Below are 24,336 nucleotides of genomic sequence, written 5' to 3' on the forward strand. Positions count from 1 at the left end.
ACCATCCTGGCGAACACGATGAAACCCCGTCTCTACTAAAAATACAAAAAAAATTAGCCAGGCGTGGTGGCGGGCGCCTGTAGTCCCAGCTTCTAGGGAGGCTGAGGCAGGAGAATGGCGTGAACCCGGGAGGCGGTGGAGCTTGCAGTGAGCCGAGATCACGCCACTGCCCTCCAGCCTGGGCGACAGAGCGAGACTCCGTCTCAAAAAAAAAAAAAAAAAAAAGGAAGGACTGTTTGTCCAACCAAAGCCCTGGACAGCAAACGGGAAATTAACTCTCTTTGAGAATTTTTTTTTTTTTTTTTAAAGGAAGAGTCTGTGGGAGAAAGGGGTACTACCAGTCCTAAACATTACAGAAGTGTTCCTCGTGTTAATGTCTTAGAAGCCCAGAGACGAGTGAGGATGTCTGAAGGGTGTCTGGCACAGAGGGATGAAAAGGTTGAAGGAATCGGTACTGTGTCTGGTTGGAAAAGAGTTGAGGAATCACAAGGAGCATTGGCTGTTATGAGCAGGGGAGGAATAGAGAGTATCCAGGTAGAAACAGAGGCCCATAAGGAGTGGGAATAATGAAATGCCTAGGAGGATGGGGTTATCATCCATCCAAACATAAAGTAGCACTACAAAGTTATTTTAAGAGGAATTCTACCCACAGTGCCCAGACTGTAGTCTTTACATACCACTTACCATGGAAAGGAGTCAGGATTCTGCATAGAAATGGATAATTGCAGGTTTGGAGCAGGAGCCTAGGGCATCTTTTCCTGCCAGAAAAGCCTACTGGAATCATGGTAAAGCATGACAAGAGGAAACTCAAATGGATTTCCACTGATTAAAGATGGGATAATATGAATATCCAAAAGAATAATGGAATAATGACTATAACAGACTGAAACACATGAAGTAGATTTTAAAACCCAAGTGTTTACATATATTTATCCTTAAAAACAAAATCATTTAACTCTTACAGTTACTCAGTGAAGCAGGTGCTATTTGTGGTAGGCAACAGGGCTCTCCTTCTTTCACTTCCCCAAGAAGATGTTCATGTTCTAATCTTTGGATTCATGAATGTTATGTTACATGGCAAATGGGACTTTGCAGATATGATTAGGGTATAAATCTTAAGATACAGAGAGGATCCTGGAGTATCCAGCTAGGCCCAGTCGAATCACAAGAGCCCTTAAGCAGATAACTCTCCAGCTGGAGTCAGAAGAGAGGCAGCAAAAGGGGAAGTAAGAGATTCAAAATGTGAGAAGGACTTGAGACATCATTTCTAATTTGAATGTGAAAGCAGCAACATGGCAAGGAATTAACGCAGCCTTAAGGAGCTGGAGAGACTCCCAGCAGACAGCCAGCAGGGAAACCAGAGACCTCCGTTCTACAACCACAAGGAACTATATTTGGTCAACAACCTGAATGATCTTGGGGCAGTCATCCCCAGAGCTTCCAGAAAGGAACACATTCATGCCAACCCTTGAGTTCGTCCTTGAGTCCTCACCTACACAACTATGAGATAATCAGTGTTTTAAGCTTCTAAGTTTATGGTAACTTTTTTTTTTCCCCCCCCCAGGACAGGGTCTCACTCTGTCACCCTGGCTGAAGTGCAGTGGCACAATCACGGCTCACTGTAGCCTGGACTTCCTGGGCTCAAACGATCCTCCCACCTCAAGCCTTCCAAGTAGCTGACACTATAGGCATGCACCACCACACCCAGATAATTTTTGTATTTTTTTTAGAGGTGGGTTTTTGCCACATTGCCCCAGCTGGTCTTGAACTCTTGGGCTTTAGTCCTGCCTGCCTCGGCCTCCCAAAGTGCTGGAATTATAGATAGGCATGAGGCATTGCACCCAGCCTATAGTACAAATAGAAAAATAACCTACTACTGTCATGCCCGCTTTACAGATAAGGAAAGAGAGGCAAAGCAAGTTAAATAACTTGAGTAGATCAGGGTTTATATCCAGGTTCCAGATCCTGCTCTCTTAACCACTACACAATGCTGTCTCTTAAAAGCAAGATTAAATTTTTGATATCTGTTCTAATGCAGGAAAAGAAACTCACCTGGCCCTACTAGTTATGAAGGAGACACTCTTAAGATGGCAGCTTGGGGAACGTGATGCCGCCTGTGGCTATCAGAATGTCTGATAGTCAGCCATTCAAAGAAGAGAGCAAAATACTTCAGTCTCCTTATAGCTCTCACTTCAACCTACTGAGCTTTTGGGCCCCGGAGACACACATTACCAAAGATGAGAAATTATGAATTTTAGCAACTTTCCCCATATATCTGCCAAACCAATCTGAGTTACTGCATCATCAGAGCAAGTTTAAATGAAACTAGAACATGGCTCTTTCAAAGAGTTAATGGATGAAAATACATAGTAATATAGATACCTGGTATTTATATAATAATTATTGAAGTAATAAGGCTTTTTTTTTTTTTTTTTTTTGAGGCAGAGTCTCACTCTATCACCCAGGCTGGAGTGCAGTGGTGCAATCTCGGCTCACTGCAACCTCCACCTCCCAGGTTCAAGCAATTCTCCTGCCTCAGGCTCTGGAGTAGCTGGGACTACAGGCGCCCACCACCATGCCCAGCTGACTTTTGTATTTTTAGTAGAAACGGGATTTCCCCATGTTGGCCAGGCTGGTCTCGAACTCCTGACCGCAAGTGATCCACCTGCCTTGGCCTCCCACTGAGCCACCGCACCTGGCCATAAGGCTCATTCTTAAGCTTCTTTTCCCTGTAACTCTGGGATACTTAAATCAAGTGTTATCATTACACTCATTTCCAGTGAGAAATTGAGACACAGACTGCTCAGGTGGCCTGCCTAGGTGTACACAGGTAAAAAGATATAAACCTGCTTCTTCTCAAAATCATATACGAGTCCAGGAACATTTTCCTACACTTTTATATATATGAAATACACATTTTAACTCATTATTGAAATCATCTGGTATGATGAAAGGAGCACCAACTCAGAATTAGGCAACCCAAGTTTAAGTTAGCACTTAACCAATTGCTGTCTGTGTTACTACAGAAGGCAGCTCAGTCATTCTGAGACTCAGTTTCTTCGGCATAATGAGGATAAAACTTTATATGCCTCATAAATTATAAGATGAAATAAGCTACTACGAGAAGATTCTTGGACTCTGTGATATGCTAGACACATACAGGCTTTATTAATGTTTATTTCTCACTTAAAATTAGCTGTAACATATGTGTGTGGCTATTATTGTTATTATGAAAAAACACAGAGACAGCCATGTCCAAATTATAATCTAAAAGTTACATTGATTTGATTCAGGGACTCATGTGATTTTGTGGTTTTAATGTTCTTCTTATTCAAGTAATCCTTTAAACTTATAAAGGTAGGAAGGCCAGGCACGGTGGCTCACACATGTAATTCCAACATTTTGGGAGGCTAAGGCAGGAGGATCACTTGAGGCCAGGAATTCAACACTAGCCTGAACAACACAATGAGAACTTGTTTCTGCAATAATAATAATAATAATAATTGTTTAATTAGCCAGATGTGGTGGTCACATGCATACATAGTTTCAGCAACCCAAGGGGCTGAGGCAGAAGGATCACTCGAGCCCAAAGGTTCAAGGTCATAGTAAGCTATGATCATGCCCTGAGACCCTGTCTCTAAAAAAAATTAAAGGCCTGGGTACAGAGGTCATGCTTATAATCCCAACACTTTGGGAGGTCAAGGCAAGAGGATTGCTTGAGCCCAGGTGTTCAAGACCAGCCCAGAATTTACAAAAACTAAAAAAAAAACTAGACAGGCGTGGCACACGCCTATAAATCCCAGCTACTTGGACGGCAGGATGATCCCCTAAGCCTGGGAGGTCGAGGCTGCAGTGAGCCGTGATCACACCACTACACTCCAAAGACCCTGTCTCAAAAATTAATTAATTAAAATAAAATTTAAAAGATAGGAAAATCAACTTGTATCTGTATGCTCCACAGCCAAATTTGAGATTTAAAAATCTCTTTCAGATAATCTCCAAAGTTCTAAAGCCTCACAAAGGCAATTAATGAGATTGGCCAGTCTTTCTCCCAAAGGACTTGCATGTATTAGGGCTGGTAGGGCTGTGACCTGAATTCCTAAGGTTAGTCTTGACCTTCAGTGCTTTGAGGATTTCATTCCTCCTCTGTCATCTCTAACTGCTGTGTTTGGAGTTTCTAATTGGCCTGCTTCCTTTAAAAGTAGGTTTTTACCTTGAAGATGTGGACTTTGTTTTATGGCGTCCCTTCATCCTGAACCTACTTAAAAGTGGAGAAGAAACAAATCACTTTTGCTAAAGCTGCTCTATGATTCCCTAGAACAACAGACTCCCACAGGGCATCTCCCTCATCAGGGTTTTTCTTTCATCTCCTTTTCTGTCATCTGCCTCTTGGCAGTGAAAAAGGCAATGGCTGGCTGGGTGCGATGGCTCACGCCTGTAATCCCAGCACTTTGGGAGGCCAAGGCGGGCGGATCACGAGGTCAGGAATTCGAGACCAGCTTGGCCAGCATAGTGAAACCCCGTCTCTACTAAAAATACAAAAATTAGCCGGGGGTGGTGGAATGTACCGGTAGTCCCAGCTACTTGGGAGGCTGAGGTGAGAGAATCACTTGAACCTGGGAGGCAGAGGTTGCAGTGAGCCAAGACCATGCCACTACACTCCAGCCTGGGTGACAGAGCGAGACTCCATCTAAAAAAAAAAAAAAAAAAAAGGCACTGGCCTACACTTCCCTTGTGTATTTAGATTAGGAAAATGCTGGAACAACTACAAATGTATACAGATAAAATAAGGCAGCAAGCCAAATCTTAAAATGTAAGACTTTCTTTTTTAATTTAAAAAAAAAAAAAAAAAAAAAAAAAACCTACAGCAAGGTGTGGCAGCTCATGCCTGTAATCCCTACACTTTGGGAGGCCAAGGTGGAAGGACCACTTGAGGCCAGGAGTTTGAGACCAGCCTGGGTAACATAGTGAGAACTCATCTCTACAAAACAAAAAATTAGCCGGTCCTGGTGGTGCACTCCAATTGTGCCAGCTACTTGGGAGGCTGAGGTGTGAGTCTGAAACTACAGTAAGCCATGATTGTGCCGCTGTGCTCCAGCCTAGGAGACAGAGGAAAGCCCTGTCTCATAAAATAATAATAATAAAATTTTACTGTGTATAATAGATCTGGGCTTGACAATTTATGAGGAGATCAATTTTTGAAAATAGATTCTAATTTTAAAGGGACCAGGGATCTTTATATTTAAAATAACCGCATATGAATTTTCCTGAAATGAGAATGGAATCAGTTTCTATTTTGTAAATTAGGATTTCTCTATAGCAAAGTACATAATATTTGTACACATTGTATGTATAAATGTTACATGCATTTACTTTTAATGTGTGTGTAACTTAATGCACACGGAATTGATAGGATGAGGTGAATACAGAATTGGCTCTGTAATACCTGGGGTTGAGTCTGGCCTTGACATAGAGACTTCAGCCATATCTTTTAACTTCTCCAATTCTCATTTTCCCCACTGGTAAACCATAAAAAATAAAGTCTAGGAAATGAATGTGATACAGATTTATAAACTGTAAAACAAGTACAAGCTGATGTGATATTTCCACTTATACATTCAAAAACAAAACTTACAAGCTTGAGGAGAATACAAGGGGCTTCACCCTTGAAATCACAACTATAGAATGTTTTAAATAAGGTTTTGAAATGCCAGCAGAGGCAGAAGAGAATTTCAGTAATTTAGGACTTAATTGGTTCTAATAAAAGACAGCGCCTTCACCCTACAGCTCGCCCCATGGACACTTTATACCATGAGCCTTTGTGAAGCAGAGCTTGGCATCTACCCAGACTTAGCTTAGAAGAGCCTGCAAAACCCAAAGTGTTTGTGGTGGGCAGCATTGAAACCAGCTCTGAAGAGACTTCCTATATTCGAGTTTCCTCCTGCTTTGATTTCATTGTATTTCTTTAGGCATTTCAATTACCATTTTGAACACAACATCTTTGAGAGTTACTTTGCTTTGTTTGTTAGTTCAGGAGCTCACAAATGGCCCCGACTGTGGGAAATAAAAAGTAAATGAGGAGAAGGAAGTCTTTTACAGAGAAACACTTGTTCTGACTGTAGATTAGGCTTAAGACAAAGCAAGCAAAAAGAGGCAAGCTTTTCAAGAGCACATCAACTTTGAAACTTCATGAAGGTCAGGGCAGGCTTGCTGGCCGGAAAGGCTTTTTCCTCCCATTAATATAACTGAACACAAATATTTTAGCATCTTGACTAAGTTAACTTGAACTTTCTGAATGAAAGAATTGGCATTCAAAGAATCTAGTATGGTTCTGCAAATACAGTGGAGATAAGAACAATACCCAAAACTTTACTGGCACACTTTTTAACCCTTTTTCTACCACAAACTACTACAGGGCAAACTTGTCCCATGTCCAGCTGACTCTGAATGGCAAGTTATCCTGGCACGGAGGTGGTAGCACCACCGCTTGTCTCTTCCTCAAAAAAGGCATATTTGTACCAAAGTGAGTGATAGTGCAGCCATTTATGCAGATAGCCATAATCTGGTTGCATTTATTTTTAAAAGTAAATAATGTTCTGAAATATAGCCAAACACTAGCATAATATTTAATGGAGAATAACTAGAGGATTTTTTCTGTTAGTCAGGAATCAGACAAGAGCATCACTATGTTCACTACTATTTACTGTCATGCTGTAATAGCCAATGCAATTAGACAAGATAAACCAGTTTGTGTCATAAAGAAAAAGGTAGAACTATCTCTGTTTGCATGTAGTATAATTATATATCTGAAAAACTCAAAAGACTGAAAGGAAAAATTTCTATAAGTAATAGGAAAATTTATTAAAATAACAGGTTAAAAATTTAACATACAAAAATCAATAGCCTACATATATACAACCAAAAAAAAAAAAAAACAGTGAACTATATATTGGAAAAGAAGACTATATTTAGGGTAGTACATATATAAACTTTAAAATGTGTTCAAAACCTATTTAAGGAAAACTAAATGTTCCTGGAAAGGTAAAACAGTAGATTGAACAAATGAAAAGACAAACCATATTCTTAGATAGGAAGACTACATTGGAAAGAAGTCAGTTTTCCTTTATTAACCTGTCCTTATAGCATAATTGCAATAAAAAATACTATCCAGTTTCTATCAGGTGCTATACAGGTTTATTAAGAAGAACAAGCAAGAATAGCCAGGAAAACCATGAGAAAGAAGAAAAAGAGAGCCTAGCCTTTCCAAACATTAAAATGTACTATAAAGCGTCTATAATTAAGACATTTTGGTACTGATACATGAGAAGTCAGATAAACCAATGGAGCCGAATAGAAAAATCCAGAAATATGCTAACTGCATGTGTAAATATAGAGTACAATAAAGGTGGCTTCTCAAATCAGTGGGAAGTGATGGTCTTCTAAAGAGTAGCATTGAGATAAATGAAGAGCCATATGGAAAATAATCGCAGTATGCCAGGAAAAATTCCAACTTGATTAGCGATGTAAATGAAAGAAAAGAAAACATGCAAATGCATGTTTTAAAATGAATGTGTCTATTTATAACCTGAAAGCTCAAAAAATATTCTAAACTATGAATTAACATCCAGAAATAATAAGGAAAAAGATTGATGTATTCACTTTTGCATGGCAAAAAAAAAAAAAAACACCATAAGCAAAATAAATATACATGACAAAATTGAAAGCATATTTGCAATTTATATCACCAAACTTCCAAAAATAAAGAACGAGAGGCCGTCTAACCTGTAGAAGAATGAGATGAGATACAAATAATTTAACAGAAAAAGAAATGCAAATGGATCTTAAATATATGAAAAGTTTCTCCAACCTCAATCAAAAATAAGAGAAAGGTAAATTAAAACTATACTGAAATGCCATTTCTCATCTATCAGATTGGCAAAACATCTAGAAGTCTTACTACATATTATGTTGGCAAGGTTGTGGAAACAATCGTTCTTCTATATTATCATGGGAATGCAAAATGATAAAACCATTGGGCAGGGGAAATATGGAAACATATATAATAATAAAACTAAGCAGCTGTACTTTGATCCAACCATCCCAATTCTAGAACCCAAATATATGCTAGCAAAAAATATTTTTTAAATGGGCACGAGGCTCTTCCTTGCACACTCTTTCTAAGAACAAGAATTGGAGATATCTTAAATGAACACCAGTAGAAAACTAGTTGAATTAACTGATTCATCTACTCTCTGGAAGAGTATCTCTGTACTTCTGTGGCATTATCTTCAGGATATAATGCAGGGTTTCTCCACAGCAACACTACTGATATTTGGGGCCAGATAATTCTTTGTTGCGGGGGCTGTCCTGTGTGTTGTAGGATGTTTAGCAGCATCTCTGGCCTGTACCTACTGGATGTCAGTAACAGCCCTCCTCCAAGTGTGACAACCAAAAATGCCTCCAGACACTACTGAATGCCCCCTGGAAGACAAAACCCTCCCCAGTTGAGAACTGATGTTAATGTTATGTTAACTGTAACTGTAATGTTAAATGAAATAGCATGGCAGGGAAGAGCGTATAAAGTATGTTTATACTAACAAAATGTTTGATGAGTAAACCATACATTTTTGTAAAGTTATCTGTAGGAGAAGGGAATAGAGTGTAGGGGGAAGGTATAGAAGCTGAACTGCTTTGAATATATTTTTTTTGAAAATTTGACTTTGGTACCTTTACATATAATATTAAATTAAATATTTAAAAAGCAAGTCTAAAATTTGAACACAAATACTATATATTCCTAGTTAGATGAATTCCTGGTTATTCTTGCTTGTTCTTCTTAAACCTGTATAGCACCTGATAGAAAGTAGATAGTATTTTTAATTGCAATTATGCTATAATAATTGCAATTATTTATCCAACTAGGAATAAATTATGACTTATTTTATTATTATAATCATTGTAATTATACATATATAATTATAAAAATAAATAAAAAGAACTACAAAATAATATGAAAATTATTTTTAATGGTCATAATTATAATTATAATAAGAATGTTGGAATTATTCTGAGATTTTTGTGCATGTGGTTCAAATAAAGCAGTGAATAATTTTGATGATGTCATTAAGCATGAGAAATTTCAGCATGAGAAAAAGGAGATACAAATGTAAAAACAATGAGATTAAGTAAAAACCTTGATGCTCTAATTTTGAATAGGAAGTAGCAATATGAACTCATGAAATATTTATTTTTTAAAAACCAAAAACATTTCCTGACTCTGTCCAGTGAACAAAACTGAAACATAATAGCCAATCCAGTAGCAATAGGTATTCCTAGCAGTGGATCATGGTATCTAAATATCATTTCTAACTAAAAAGAAAAGAAGCCATTTTGGAGAAATGGGTAATTCAAGATTGGGGCAGAAAATGTGCAAAATAACACTGGAAAAAATTACTGGTAGCAATTATCAGAAAGCAAGGAAGCTATCTTAGAATACTAAGGTTATGTCAAAAGATGTCAAGAACTAACTGGAAGAGGCTCCTACAGGCCAAGGTAGGGCTATTTATGCATCATTAATATAATAACTGCAATAGAGAGGAACAAATCGGATGTGATTAAATTCATGAGTTCATAATAATGGTTGAAAAAGAGTACCTCATTTGTCACTTTGGGAGGAGCTAAGGAACCAACTCACTATTTCAAAATAATAAAGGCAAAGAATTATTTATCCTACCTTTCCTATATGAAATGTACTTCACAGTAACCAAATAGTTGAGCAGTTTCTTTTTAGAGAACTATTCCAGCTAATAAATAAGGAAGAAAATAATATAATTAGAACATTATCAATCTGAAATTTTTAATGGATTATCTGTATAATGATTGCCAGTGTCTGCTAATATCACAGAACAAGAGAGAGAACCAGATACTGTGTATCTCCAGATGGAAGTACACTAAATCACTCATCAAGGATTTTTGTCAAAAAAAAAAAAAAACAACAACGAGAAAAAAGGAAATTGAATCTTAGCAAACCTTTTAGATCAAACAACTTAGAAGAACTACAGGGTACAGAGGGACATGTAAAACAAAACCACAGGGGCACTATGAGCAAAATTCAGACTGTGGAAACTAAAGAAAAAATGGCTCAGTTTCTTCAATACTGGTAATAACACCGTAAAAAATCCAAGGAAATAGTAAGAGAAGAGTTTGAAGGAGAACCTATAAATTAAAATAGAATTAACCCATTTATGGATGTATCAACCAAATGCAATGTTTGGACCTTATTTGCATATCTTGATTAAAATAAATTATGAATATATATATGCATATATGTGATAAAAAGATACTTAAAAACAATTAGAGAAGTATGAACACCAATAGGCTGTTTGATGATATTAAGGAACTACTCTTCTCTGCTTAGGTGCAGCAATGGGATTGTGTGTGTTTGTGTTTATTCTAAGAGTCCTGTCTTTTAAAGATGCATAGTGAAATTACATGATGGGTGGGATTTGCTTTAAAATAACATGGGGAAATAGGCAGGGATGAGTGGCAGTATGATGAAACCAGATTAGCAATTGATTATTATCAAAGCTGAGTGATACATACTGGAGTGTTCATTACACTATTTTATATTTGTCTGAAAATTTACATAACAAAATGCTTTATGAAAGAAAACAATTAGGAAACTTATCGGGAAACTTCATACCTTAACTATCATTAGAGCTACGTTCTTTGCTAAACCCCTCCTATCAGGACAACCACAGTGCGTGGACACTGCCATTGAGAAGCTATGACTGCTCTGAGTCCCACCTCATTGGCTCCTTTGCCTCTTCTGTGCTCCTTTTCCCATTCTGTCCCTGCCTCCACAGAAGTCCACCAAGAGAAACACATAATAAGAACTTAAGATAATGGCGCCTTAACAAACTAAGGTCACCTTGTGATCATATACATTGTGCATCAAAGAATTCCACAGAATTATCACCTTCAAGTAGCTGTTGCAGCTGTTCAATTAATAGTGAGAATATTGATCAGCTCATAGTTTATGTTCCTGCTAATATAAACTACTAGTTTATTGTCAACCTCTAATTACAGAGTGTTTTTATAAGAGAGCTTCCTCTGTGTTGCAAGAGCTACTAGAAGCTAGGATCCAAGGACATGGAAGGGGGATAAAAAGGAGGGAGGGCATACTTTTATTAGCAATGAGCAAATTGGCATTAGTCATCATTCTTGTCTTCTTTTAACTATAGGTATTTATCAAAGTGCTGGATAATAATGATAATGGCCCAGAATTCTCTCAGCCGAATTACGATGTGACAATTTCCGAGGATGTGCTTCCAGACACAGAGATCTTGCAGATTGAAGCCACAGATAGAGATGAGAAGCACAAGCTGAGCTACACTGTTCATAGCAGCATCGACTCCATCAGCATGAGAAAATTCCGGATTGACCCTAGCACTGGCGTGCTCTATACTGCCGAGAGGCTGGACCATGAGGCCCAGGACAAGCACATTCTCAACATAATGGTAGGACCGAAATCCTAATTTGCTCTCCTACAGAACCACTGACTGTTCAGGCCACACACATTAGCCTTCAGAAGTATAGGGCCCCTAAATTTTATAAGTAGTTGAAAATTTAGTCTTTTCACAGAGAGATTGCTTTCATTTTTGCCTTTTTATTTCATGAAGAATTACTGTTATTAGATAGCAGCTCTGTATTTTTGCCAAACTAAACTATTAGACAAGCTCTGCAGCAGGGGCTGCTCAGTAAATGCTCCAAACAGACTGACTTGAGAGGGAAGGAACAGGTCATGTTCCCAGGCTCTGGGGTTCGTTTGCACCCAGAAGATTTCAAAGAAAAATTGAAAAGACATTCCTTGAGAAGTTAATCACAAGGGTAATCATTTACTCAGCCTATGCAATGCTCAGTCCTTGGAAGGATTTGGAAAACCAATTTATTACTTATTGTACTGGCATTGGACCTAGTAGTAAATACTGGTACACAAGAGAGATCTCAATACATGCTAAAGCCTACAGAGAGTATCAATCTGAGTTTGTGTTCTTGGGACCTCCAAATTATGTAGGAGAAATTGCTTTACTTTTAGAGTAGTGTTTAGCTAGTTCACATAATTGGGAAGTAGAGATTAATAAGAAACATCCTTGATTAATTTATGGCCTGAAGTCTATCCCTCCAACCACCCAAGAATCCCCACAGCATTGCACAGCCACTTCCTGTCAGAGCCCCCACTGTGTTCCTTTAAGACCAGGTAGAAGGACAGACTTAATCTTCTGCCCTGATTGGCGCTAAAATACTGCACTAAGACAGTACAAATTCCTAAGCAGCTGAAAGTAATGTTCCACTAAGTTTTATTTTTCTTTCATAAGACTAGAAACCTTCCAACGACAAGAGGAAGTTTGAGTGTCATACACTTAGCTATAGTTTCCAACTAAGACTCCAGGAAACAGATGGGGTTACTTATAGAGGTCTTCCAGTCATCACTCTGGCCCTTCATTCATTCATTTAACATATATTTCTCAAGCACCTACTATGCACCAAACACTCTTCTAGGCACTGAAGATACAAAAAAGACAAAGTTCCTGCACCCTAGGAGCTTACACTTAATTGGAACTGACCTGGATTTCAACAATCCCCAAATAAAGAGTCCAGCTTGGTCCTTGGGTATGGCAGACCAGTCTGCAGACAGGGAAATTCAACATATTCACTGGGCTAATTCTGCATGTGTTTTCCCCAAGGGCAGAAACCTTGTGCTAGTGACTAACTCCATTCTCATGATTCTTTAAGCCATTTCTGTTCATTCTTTCTTTAACAAACTCAGAAATCCATTTGGTCACCCTCTACCATTTACCACTTACATAATTGAATATTTCAAGCAAACAAGTGCTTTACACTGCCTTTCTCCTAGCTAAGCCATTTTAGTCATTTTGCTCATTCCTCCTAGGTACTATTTCTGAAAACCCCTTTCTCTTTGTTGGCTCTTTTCGGTATATTTTCTAATTTCTTCACATCTCTCTGCAGGTATGGAGTTTAAAATTGAAAAAGCCAAGAACACATATTTGATTAGTGCTACATCAAATGATAGCAAAACCTTGTGGTTAAAGAAATGATTATTTGCAAGCTTCTGCCATATACAAACTAAAGGAAACTTTAAAACTGCCAAGCAAGGTTTTCTGGTGAAATCAGAAAGGGGGTGCTTCAGCACTTTGAAGAAAATGACAAATGGTTGTGTCAAGTGTGACATTTTATTTAACGTTTCTCTAAGTAAGAAATTAAGATTTGATTCATCTTCCCAATGGTCAGGGTTCTCTCAGCTCTAGACTTTTGTATATATTGGCTTTTTTGCCTGAAAATGCCGCACACTACTACCAGCACCATTTTACCACTCCTACTTGTTCTCGTTACCTTTTTCAGGAAGCGAAATGCTAGGTTAGTTTTTTCTCACTATTCTGCGAGCACCTTTAGTGCATCCCATGAGAATACTTAGCCCTGAGCATTATACCCATCTATTTACTTGTTTGTATTCCCACTTGACTCTAAGCTTCTTGAGGGCAGGAACTGTATCAAATTCACTGCTGTACCACCAGAGCAAAGCCAAGGACTTAAGACAGATAGGTGACAATAAATGTTTGTTGAATGGATGAATGGAAATATCTACATTGTGTTCATTAATTCCAGTCTTTAGTTGCCCCTACAGAAGAGCCTCTATCCACTATTCTGTTATCAGCTGTGTACACAAATAAGGGGGAGGCCACTGTATGGGGAGAGCCAGAGCACAGTGCTGTGTTTGTGATATCAAGGCATCAATTCTACACACACAGACTGAGCACAGACCACAGGCCAGACATTAGGCTGAGCAGTAAAGGTATTGTAACCCCTGCTCGCGATTTCCTCCCAAAGTTTCCTCACTCGATGATACTACCATTTATTGAGACCCTACTAGAAGCCTGGAACTGGGTCAAGCACTTTGCATGCATTATTTCATTTTGTCTTCACCCCAGACATAGCCATGTGAGTTCTTTGCTATTTAAGATTTGAGTCCCACCACTTCTTGTATTTTGCCTAAAGGTCAGAGATCAGGAGTTTCCTTATCGAAGAAACTTGGCCCGAGTCATTGTGAATGTGGAGGATGCTAATGATCACAGCCCTTATTTTACCAACCCACTGTACGAAGCGTCTGTGTTTGAATCTGCTGCTCTGGGATCAGCTGTTCTGCAAGTGACAGCTCTGGACAAAGACAAAGGAGAAAATGCAGAACTCATATATACCATAGAAGCAGGTGAGAGCTGTTGCATTGCACAAATTTCAGCATAATGCATGGCATTTGAACCTCAGTAGCATTTATCACCGTGTAAAATTCAGATCATTAACAATAGAACATCTCTAAATGAACTTTTTTGGCCAAGCCGCTGTCCTATTTGGGAGATGATGGTGGATAAAGTTCTTGACGTTTCAGTAATAGGTTTTCCATCATTAACAGCAAGGAAAGTTTCCTTTGTTGTGTTCAATCTTGGATTTTTCTGGGATAGAGAAGAGAAAATAAATACGCAATAAATTTACTGGCTTTTACCTGTAGGCCAACAAGCCAGGGCCTCAGACTAAAATAACCAAAGCCACCGATAATCTGAGGGCTACCAGGGTGTTCTGTGAACTGAATCTTAACAAGTCTTTGTTTACTAGGCGGTCTGTGGGCTTCAGAAATTCCTTCAACCTCACAACACAAATTCACATCTTTGGAGGCAACCTGAGTAGCAGAGTAGATGGTAGATATGGATTCTGAACTGCTTGCTGAACCTGACAAATAAATACAGGCTCTTGTTTTGTTAAATTTTTTAAAAATTAGATGTTTTAAAATTAATTTTAACATCTATAAGGCAAGACCATAGTTTACTGACGGTTTGAAGACTGATAGCTAGAAAGCTTTTATGACGAGAGATGAATAGCTAAGCAAGAAAATAAACCTAAAAATGACAAATATCCTATCTCTGCCTGTATTCTCTTCCGCATTCCATCTTTTTTGAATATTCAAGCCACTTATTTCCAAAATGTTCTGCAACATTATGTCTGTCATGAATAATGCCAAATGCAATCTCCTTTCATGCCAGGGATGGAAAGGCTTCTCTCCCTTCATTTAAATGTAGAGCATTTTTTAGAGGAGTTGAATTAAAATATGAATGCTAGGATGACAGTTTTGGACTAGAAATTTTAGAAAAGAAAAGCCAACAACCTTCTAAAAAAAAGTTATTGCATTAAATGATAACTTAAAACTATTTCTTGTATTAGGCACTCACATTTTACATGGGTCTGTGCTAAGCTCTGTTTAAAAAAAGAAAAAGAAGAAAAAGAAAAGATAAGAATTCATAATAGCAAAGTTTCCAGAGAGAATTTACCTATTTTTTTCTAGGTTTCCATGGAATTTCCTTTCAATCTAAAGCCTGACCAGTGTTTTCTTAGAAATGCTATTTTACATCTTTTATTTATCACAGGACATTTTTATTACTTAATTACATAATCTTTGTTCTTTGGGTTCCTCAAATAATATAAGGAAACTTTTCCAAAACATGAATATTTCAATCACATCCCAGAAAATGTCACCTAAACCAACAACTCTTTTTATTCTTTCTATTGTTTTTTCCAATATTGTGTGTTTTTCTTTTCCCCGTATTCCTTCATGCATATACATTGTTTCATGTCACTGTAAGTATTTAGATATAGGGTTTTATTTCTACTTTTGTTACCATGTTCTAAACATTTGCTGTATGTTTGCTGTATGTCTCTACCTGCTTTTTATATTTGTCATTAAGCCTGATACTTATACTCCTTTGAGATAGCCAGATAATGTTTCAGTCAGTTTGGAGTTTCTTAAGGAGTAATTTAACTCACCATCCAACCAAAAAGACTGCTCTGCTTATCTTTTGACCTCTACAGACTACAGCATGGTGCCCAGTCATTTCTTTAACTGACTACAAGACAGAACAGTTATTTCCTTAAAACACCTTTCATATAGAAAACACGAACTTCCAGAAAACCATGGGAACAACTGATATCTCAAAAAAAAAAAAAAATGACCTTTGATTGTATGTAAGAAACTAGTGAGGATTACAATGTTCACAATAAATCTGAAATGGCCAGTGAGCCTCTTCACAGACAGACAAACCCACACTGGGCTGCACTGGTTTCTTCCCAGTCGAGGGTGGGAGCAGGTTTCTTCCCAGACGAGAGTAGGAGAGAGGCAGATCCCAGATGCTTCAGCACTTTGAAGCAAATGACAAATGGTTGTGTAAAGTATTATGTTTTATTTAACTTTTCTCACACACATCAGATAAGCAAGATTTCACTCTGTTTATTGGTGGGCTATAAATTTCCTGTCTCCTGCCTGTCCTCTAAAGTGACTACGGAAGCTTTTTATTTTGGCCTGAAGGACTGAGGCAGAATTTGAGTGCAGAGCTTCAGGTCTTATATCTACTTTGAGTTTTGTGTTTGGTGTCAGTGGTGAGTCTGAGGCAGGATTGTACAAGAGAGACTGGGACTGAGTTGAGTTCTGGTGGGGGCATATGGATCCCAAGATGCATATGAACAGAGAGTTTAAAATATATTTTTAGATTTAACTCTCCTCTCAATCATTCAACAAATATTGAGCAACTTCTTTGTAGCAGATGCTGTGTTGTGTACTGGATAAGGAATGGTAAGAAAAGCACAGCTTTTATTCAATTGCCAAAAATCTACAGAGACCATAGATTCCAAAAAGCAAACAGAGGTCAGTTTTTCAGGATTCAAGTGTAGCAGGAAAGAATAAGCAGAAAGTGGAGTCCAAGAGAATGGGTCAATGTGTCAAAGAGGGAAAGAGGAGGAGGGCCCACTTTGGACCTGATGTATCAGCACACCATTCTGGAAGGGTGTCGCAAGCAGATCAGCAGCCATGGGATAGCAGGGTTATGAATTTCTACTTGAGGCCAAGCACAGTGGCTCATGCCGGTAATCCCAGCATTTTGGGAGGCCAAGGTGGGTGGATCAGTCGAGGTCAGAAGTTTGAGACCAGCCTGGCCAACGTAGCGAAACCCCATCTCTACAAACACAAAAATTAGCCAGGTGTAGTGGTGCATGCCTGCAGTCCCAGCTACTGTGGAGGCTGAGGCAGGAGAATCACTTAAACCCAGGAGACAGAGGTTGCAATGAGCCAAGATTGCACCACTGCACTCCAACGTAGATGGCAGAATGAGACTCCATCTCAAAAAAAAAAAAAACAAAAAAACCATAAAATTATATTTGAGGTCAAAAACTGGCTCCCCATCATCCCCACCGTAGCATGTCTTGCTGGGTATGAAGAAATCTGCCGGGTGTGGAGTAAGGGAGGACTTACCTAGAAACTCTGCAATGGGGCACCATGATCAGTGAACACTGAGATCCCTGGCTCCAGTAGCATTCATCAGTCAAGGTTACATGTTGGTGCCATCACTGGAAGGTGACCATTGCTTAGTTGAGGTGATTTCCCCTACAAAGGTCTGTGAATCACCTGTTGGATTCACACTCAATTCTATGACACTTCATTGCAAGCTTGAAAGTTTACTTATAAGATCATTGAACTTTTTATTGTTGTCATCATAAAATGGCCATGTTTAGGTTGCAAAGTAATAAATCATGTTGACATCAATGACAACATTGTTTAATATTCACATTTGGGGGGCTGGAATCAAAATGACCTCTTTATTAGATATACTTTGTCTTTTAAAATAAGCAAGTATCTTCTTGAAATAGATGTTACATGAACATGACCATTTTGTGTTCAGACATGGAAAACTTTACATAATTAGCATGTAGGAAGAAGTATGTAGACACACCTTACAACTGCCCTGAAAATCCTGGTCCCTATTTTAATGATTCCAACATTGAAATTACATGCCTATCATACTACAATATTCAAAAAGAAAGAAAAGTCCAGATAGAGTTGAATAACCAAGATCTTTAACTTTTGATTGGAAAGAATCTCAGCACAGAAGTATGTGTGTTCTTTGAGAAGTATGAGAAGGCTTGATAAGAAAAGCAAAAACAACTTGATGAAGGATACAACTTCGCGCTACCCACCGCCTTTCAGCTCTGTCGCCACCTACCTTCTTTACATACTCCACATTGTGTCTTCCCCATTCTTTATTCCTCTGTTATTTCTCTCATTCTCAACAATCCCAGATTTCAAACCACCACAGGTTTCTGAAGCAGAACTCTTAAACTGCTACATTGTCATGGCCATAGCCCTTCCCCTGCCAGCTATGTCAAAGTGGGGTGCCCAGGTTTCAGTTTCACAAGGATTATGTCTCAGGTTCTTGGTTGCAGTGCTGGTTCAGATTCTTAACAGTTTCTTGGTGCACTAGAAACATCTCAAATGCTTGGTGAATAGAATGGTTACAGATTGAGCAACTGCCCTGTAACTTTGTATGTTTACTTTTATGTCTAGGTGTGTGCATGTGTGCATTCAGAGGCATGGGAGAGGGGTAGAGCATGAGTGGAGAATAGAAGAGGAGTCACGAAAATTCCTCACACTTACAAGGCAAATGATGACCTGCCAAGAATTCTCCATGCCTGACTGAACAAACCCCTTCACCAAAGTACTGTTTTGGATAAAGTCATTTTTGATAGGGTGAAATAATACCAATTCCATGTAGTGAAGTTTGCTTTTGGGATAATCTGAAAACAACTGACTACTTTATAATGCTCTGAAACTATTCCCACAACCCTCTTTTCTTTAAACCTAGAACAGAAAATATGACACTGCTGCCTAAACCAGTGGCATTCATATGTGGGCTTCCCAATCTATCGGTCTTCTCACAAGGCTGGAAATAAGGAAGTCCTGCACATTCTTAGCAGAAAAGATCTCTCCTTCAGGCTCTCTTATTTACCAACTTGAATGACACAAGACTGTGTTATTGTCATTGTTGTTTTTTACCTGGATCTAGAAGCTACTGATCTGAAATTTACCATATTACTGGGAAGCTCATTTTTGTTGCTTTTCAGTACCCCTGAAAGAGAGGCCTCTCATTTCAGAATGACACAAATGAGTACTATAATTGCTTTCTACTTGCCACATTGCAGTAAAGTACCTGTAGATAAAAAGCCAATCAAAAAGATTTCAGTGACCCAAATGTAACTCATTTCACCATTGATTTCTGTATTTTAGGGAACACTGGGAACACGTTTAAGATCGAACCGGTCCTAGGCATCATCACCATTTGCAAAGAACCAGACATGACGACGATGGGTCAGTTTGTCCTATCCATCAAAGTCACAGATCAGGGATCCCCGCCAATGTCTGCCACTGCAATTGTGCGCATTTCTGTCACCATGTCTGACAATTCTCACCCCAAGTTCATTCACAAAGACTACCAAGCAGAAGTAAATGAAAATGTTGACATTGGAACATCAGTCATTCTAATCTCTGCCATCAGTCAATCTACCCTCATTTATGAAGTCAAAGATGGAGACATTAATGGGATCTTTACCATAAATCCATATTCTGGAGTCATCACCACTCGGAAGGTCCTGGATTATGAACGCACATCCTCTTACCAGCTCATCATTCAGGCCACCAATATGGCAGGAATGGCTTCCAATGCTACAGTCAATATTCAGATTGTTGATGAAAATGATAATGCCCCAGTTTTTCTCTTTTCTCAGTACTCAGGCAGCCTAAGTGAGGCTGCCCCAATTAACAGCATTGTCAGGAGCTTGGATAACAGCCCACTGGTGATTCGAGCCACAGATGCTGACAGCAACCGGAATGCTCTGCTTGTGTATCAGATTGTGGAGTCGACAGCCAAAAAGTTTTTCACGGTGGACTCCAGTACAGGTGCAATTAGAACAATTGCCAACCTGGACCATGAAACCATTGCCCATTTCCATTTTCATGTGCATGTGAGAGACAGTGGTAGCCCCCAACTGACTGCAGAGAGTCCCGTTGAAGTCAACATTGAGGTGACAGATGTGAATGATAACCCACCTGTTTTTACTCAGACTGTGTTTGAGACTGTCTTACTTCTACCTACGTATGTCGGAGTGGAGGTTCTGAAAGTTAGTGCCACAGATCCTGACTCTGAGGTACCCCCTGAACTGACATATAGCCTAATGGAAGGCAGCTTGGATCATTTTTTAATTGACTCAAACAGTGGAGTACTTACCATAAAAAACAACAACCTCTCCAAGGATCACTACATGCTGATAGTTAAGGTATCTGATGGAAAGTTCTACAGTACCTCCATGGTCACCATCATGGTTAAAGAAGCCATGGACAGTGGCCTCCACTTTACACAAAGCTTCTATTCCACCTCAATCTCAGAGAACAACACTAATATAACCAAAGTCGCTATTGTCAATGCAGTTGGAAACCGCCTTAATGAGCCCTTAAAATACAGCATCTTAAACCCAGGAAATAAGTTCAAGATAAAATCTACCTCAGGGGTCATTCAGACGACTGGAGTCCCCTTTGACCGTGAAGAACAAGAGTTATATGAGCTGGTGGTAGAAGCCAGCCGTGAGCTGGACCATCTGCGTGTGGCCAGAGTGGTGGTCAGGGTTAACATTGAAGACATAAATGACAATTCTCCAGTCTTTGTGGGCCTCCCATACTATGCTGCTGTTCAAGTGGATGCAGAACCTGGAACTCTGATTTATCAGGTGACAGCCATTGACAAAGATAAAGGTCCAAATGGAGAAGTGACGTATGTCCTACAGGACGACTATGGCCACTTTGAAATTAACCCTAATTCAGGGAATGTTATTTTAAAGGAAGCATTCAACTCTGACTTGTCCAACATTGAGTATGGAGTCACCATCCTGGCCAAGGATGGTGGAAAACCCTCTTTGTCTACGTCTGTGGAGCTTCCCATCACTATTGTCAACAAAGCAATGCCTGTGTTTGATAAACCCTTTTATACAGCATCTGTCAATGAAGACATCAGAATGAACACACCCATCCTAAGCATCAATGCCACCAGTCCAGAGGGCCAAGGCATCATATATATCATTATCGATGGGGACCCTTTTAAACAGTTTAACATTGACTTTGACACTGGGGTCCTGAAAGTTGTTAGCCCTTTGGATTATGAAGTTACATCTGCTTACAAGCTGACAATAAGAGCCAGCGATGCCCTCACTGGTGCTAGGGCTGAAGTCACTGTTGACTTGCTAGTTAATGATGTAAATGACAATCCCCCTATTTTTGATCAGCCCACATACAATACAACACTATCAGAAGCATCTCTTATTGGGACACCTGTTTTACAAGTTGTCTCTATTGATGCAGACTCAGAAAACAATAAAATGGTACATTATCAGATTGTCCAGGATACCTACAATAGCACAGATTATTTTCACATAGATAGCTCAAGTGGCTTAATCCTGACAGCACGGATGCTGGACCATGAGTTAGTACAACACTGCACTTTGAAAGTCAGATCAACAGATAGTGGCTTCCCATCACTGAGCAGTGAGGTTCTGGTTCATATCTACATCTCTGATGTAAATGACAACCCTCCAGTTTTTAATCAGCTCATTTATGAGTCATATGTGAGTGAATTAGCCCCCCGGGGCCATTTTGTAACCTGTGTACAAGCCTCTGATGCAGACAGCTCTGATTTTGACCGGTTGGAATATAGCATTTTATCTGGGAATGACCGGACGAGCTTTCTGATGGACAGCAAGAGTGGAGTTATCACATTGTCCAACCACCGGAAGCAGCGGATGGAGCCTCTGTACAGTCTCAATGTGTCTGTCTCTGATGGGTTGTTCACCAGTACTGCACAGGTGCATATTAGGGTACTTGGCGCTAACTTGTACAGCCCTGCCTTTTCACAAAGCACATACGTAGCTGAGGTGAGAGAGAACGCGGCTGCAGGAACAAAGGTAATTCATGTTCGAGCCACAGATGGTGATCCAGGGACTTACGGGCAGATCAGCTATGCCATCATCAATGACTTTGCCAAGGATCGATTCCTCATAGACAGCAATGGGCAGGTCATCACCACAGAAAGGCTAGACCGGGAAAACCCTCTAGAAGGAGATGTTAGTATTTTTGTGAGGGCCCTTGATGGTGGAGGGAGAACAACTTTCTGCACTGTGAGAGTGATTGTTGTGGATGAAAATGACAATGCTCCCCAGTTCATGACAGTGGAATATAGAGCCAGTGTCAGGGCAGATGTTGGAAGGGGCCACTTGGTCACTCAAGTTCAAGCCATAGATCCCGATGACGGAGCAAATTCAAGGATTACTTATTCCCTCTATAGCGAGGCCTCTGTTTCAGTGGCTGACCTCCTGGAAATCGATCCTGACAATGGCTGGATGGTCACAAAGGGTAATTTTAACCAGCTGAAAAATACAGTGCTTTCGTTCTTTGTCAAAGCAGTAGATGGGGGCATCCCAGTAAAGCACTCTCTCATTCCTGTCTATATCCACGTCTTGCCCCCTGAAACATTCTTGCCATCATTCACCCAGTCTCAGTATTCCTTTACCATTGCAGAAGATACAGCCATTGGGAGTACAGTGGACACCCTGAGGATTTTGCCCAGTCAGAATGTCCGATTCAGCACAGTTAATGGGGAACGGCCAGAAAATAACAAAGGAGGCGTATTCGTCATAGAACAGGAAACAGGCACCATTAAACTTGACAAACGCCTTGACCATGAAACCAGCCCAGCTTTCCACTTTAAAGTAGCAGCCACTATACCCCTGGACAAAGTAGACATTGTGTTTACTGTGGATGTAGATATCAAGGTATTGGATTTAAATGACAACAAGCCAGTCTTTGAAACTTCAAGCTACGACACCATTATAATGGAAGGGATGCCTGTTGGCACCAAACTCACACAAGTGAGAGCTATTGATATGGACTGGGGCGCCAATGGACAAGTCACTTACTCCCTCCACTCGGATTCCCAGCCCGAAAAGGTAATGGAAGCATTCAATATTGACAGCAACACGGGCTGGATCAGTACCTTGAAGGACCTAGATCATGAGACAGACCCCACATTCACCTTCTCTGTGGTGGCCTCTGACCTTGGAGAGGCGTTCTCTCTCTCCTCCACAGCCTTGGTATCTGTCAGAGTGACAGATATAAATGATAATGCACCAGTCTTTGCGCAGGAAGTGTACCGAGGGAATGTGAAGGAGAGCGACCCACCAGGCGAGGTGGTAGCCGTCCTCAGCACCTGGGACAGAGATACGTCCGACATTAATCGCCAAGTGAGCTACCATATCACAGGTGAGTAAACACCCCTAGTTTTCATTATGTGCTCTGCTTTATAGAGAAAGATGGAAGATGGCAGGGGGACGAGTAAAGGGAGAAGGAAGATGGGATAAGGAGTCAAGTGTAATGAAGCCTCTCTGGAGCTGAGTAAAGGATCTCTGAGAAGACTGCGTTTTTTGCTTGTTGGCTGTTGCTAACTCAGCCTTAGTTTGGAGTTCACAGGTTTGTCGTAAACGTGTTACCCACATTGGTAACTAGTCTTTGTGTCACCTCTTCCTATTTAAAAAGGAGTCCAGCCAAATATCTCAGTTGAGGGAATGAAAATAACAACTTTCTGGTGGAGAGGTTCTGCTTTTAAGCATGTTCCTTTTTTCTACCTTTTGCAATACTGAGCAAAGCAAATAGCTTGATCACAGTAGACTTCACATGCACACTTCTCCTGGCCATAGCAACACATGTGCACCCACGTACACACATTAGATGGCATGGTTTGATCCTTCCCTGAGAAATCCTATATTATAACTACAAATCAAGGGGTATTTCTTCTGACAACCAAATTTTTTTGGATTTCTTTTCTGTCTTTCAGACTAGCAAGTAGCAATTAAAGGGGAAAGCCAAGATAGACAAAGTCAGTCATTAAGAAGGCACAGAAAATGTCACTGTTGCCCTGAGAGGCTAAGGATTTCATCTCAGAGTAGTTTCCCAGGGGGCAGCTGACCTTTAGCTGAAAGAAGAGAGGGTTGGCAGTGTGGGAACATTCTTCCTAAAAACTATTTGGGGGGTGGGTTAAAGCTAATATTTTGATGTTGTCACATTCAAAGGCAGAACATAAACAAAGTGCCAAAAGATTGTAAAGAATCATCAATACTTGTAGTCAGGTGTCTTCCCTTTAGAAAAACTACATCATTCAGAGTGAAAAATGAATTAATTAGAATGCCCTTAGGACATAGAATCTGCTTAAGTATGTTAGTAGGAAAGTTAATTAATCACTGCAGAGTAAGATCCACAGTAGAGCAAACGTGTCAATGCTTGGGGTTGCCACACTTTTCAGCATGATTCTCTTCCTTTTTCTTTATGGGACAGTTCTCTTGGTGATGTCT

The 24,336-nt window shown here is 39.7% G+C and overlaps 1 protein-coding gene across 2 annotated transcripts in view; it reads left to right on the forward strand.

The window, feature by feature from the left end:
• FAT3 (FAT atypical cadherin 3) overlaps window positions 1-24,336 on the forward strand; it is a 558,548-nt gene that overhangs the window by 438,636 nt on the left and 95,576 nt on the right. For both annotated transcript variants that reach the window (XM_025356611.1, XM_025356610.1), the window contains exons 7-9: window positions 11,244-11,519; window positions 14,077-14,287; window positions 19,178-23,251. In XM_025356611.1, the coding sequence (XP_025212396.1) occupies window positions 11,244-11,519; window positions 14,077-14,287; window positions 19,178-23,251 (4,561 nt within the window). The remainder of the gene's footprint in view (window positions 1-11,243; window positions 11,520-14,076; window positions 14,288-19,177; window positions 23,252-24,336) is intronic.

Source organism: Theropithecus gelada, chromosome 14, assembly GCF_003255815.1.
Source record: "Theropithecus gelada isolate Dixy chromosome 14, Tgel_1.0, whole genome shotgun sequence".
Taxonomy (NCBI): domain Eukaryota; kingdom Metazoa; phylum Chordata; class Mammalia; order Primates; family Cercopithecidae; genus Theropithecus; species Theropithecus gelada.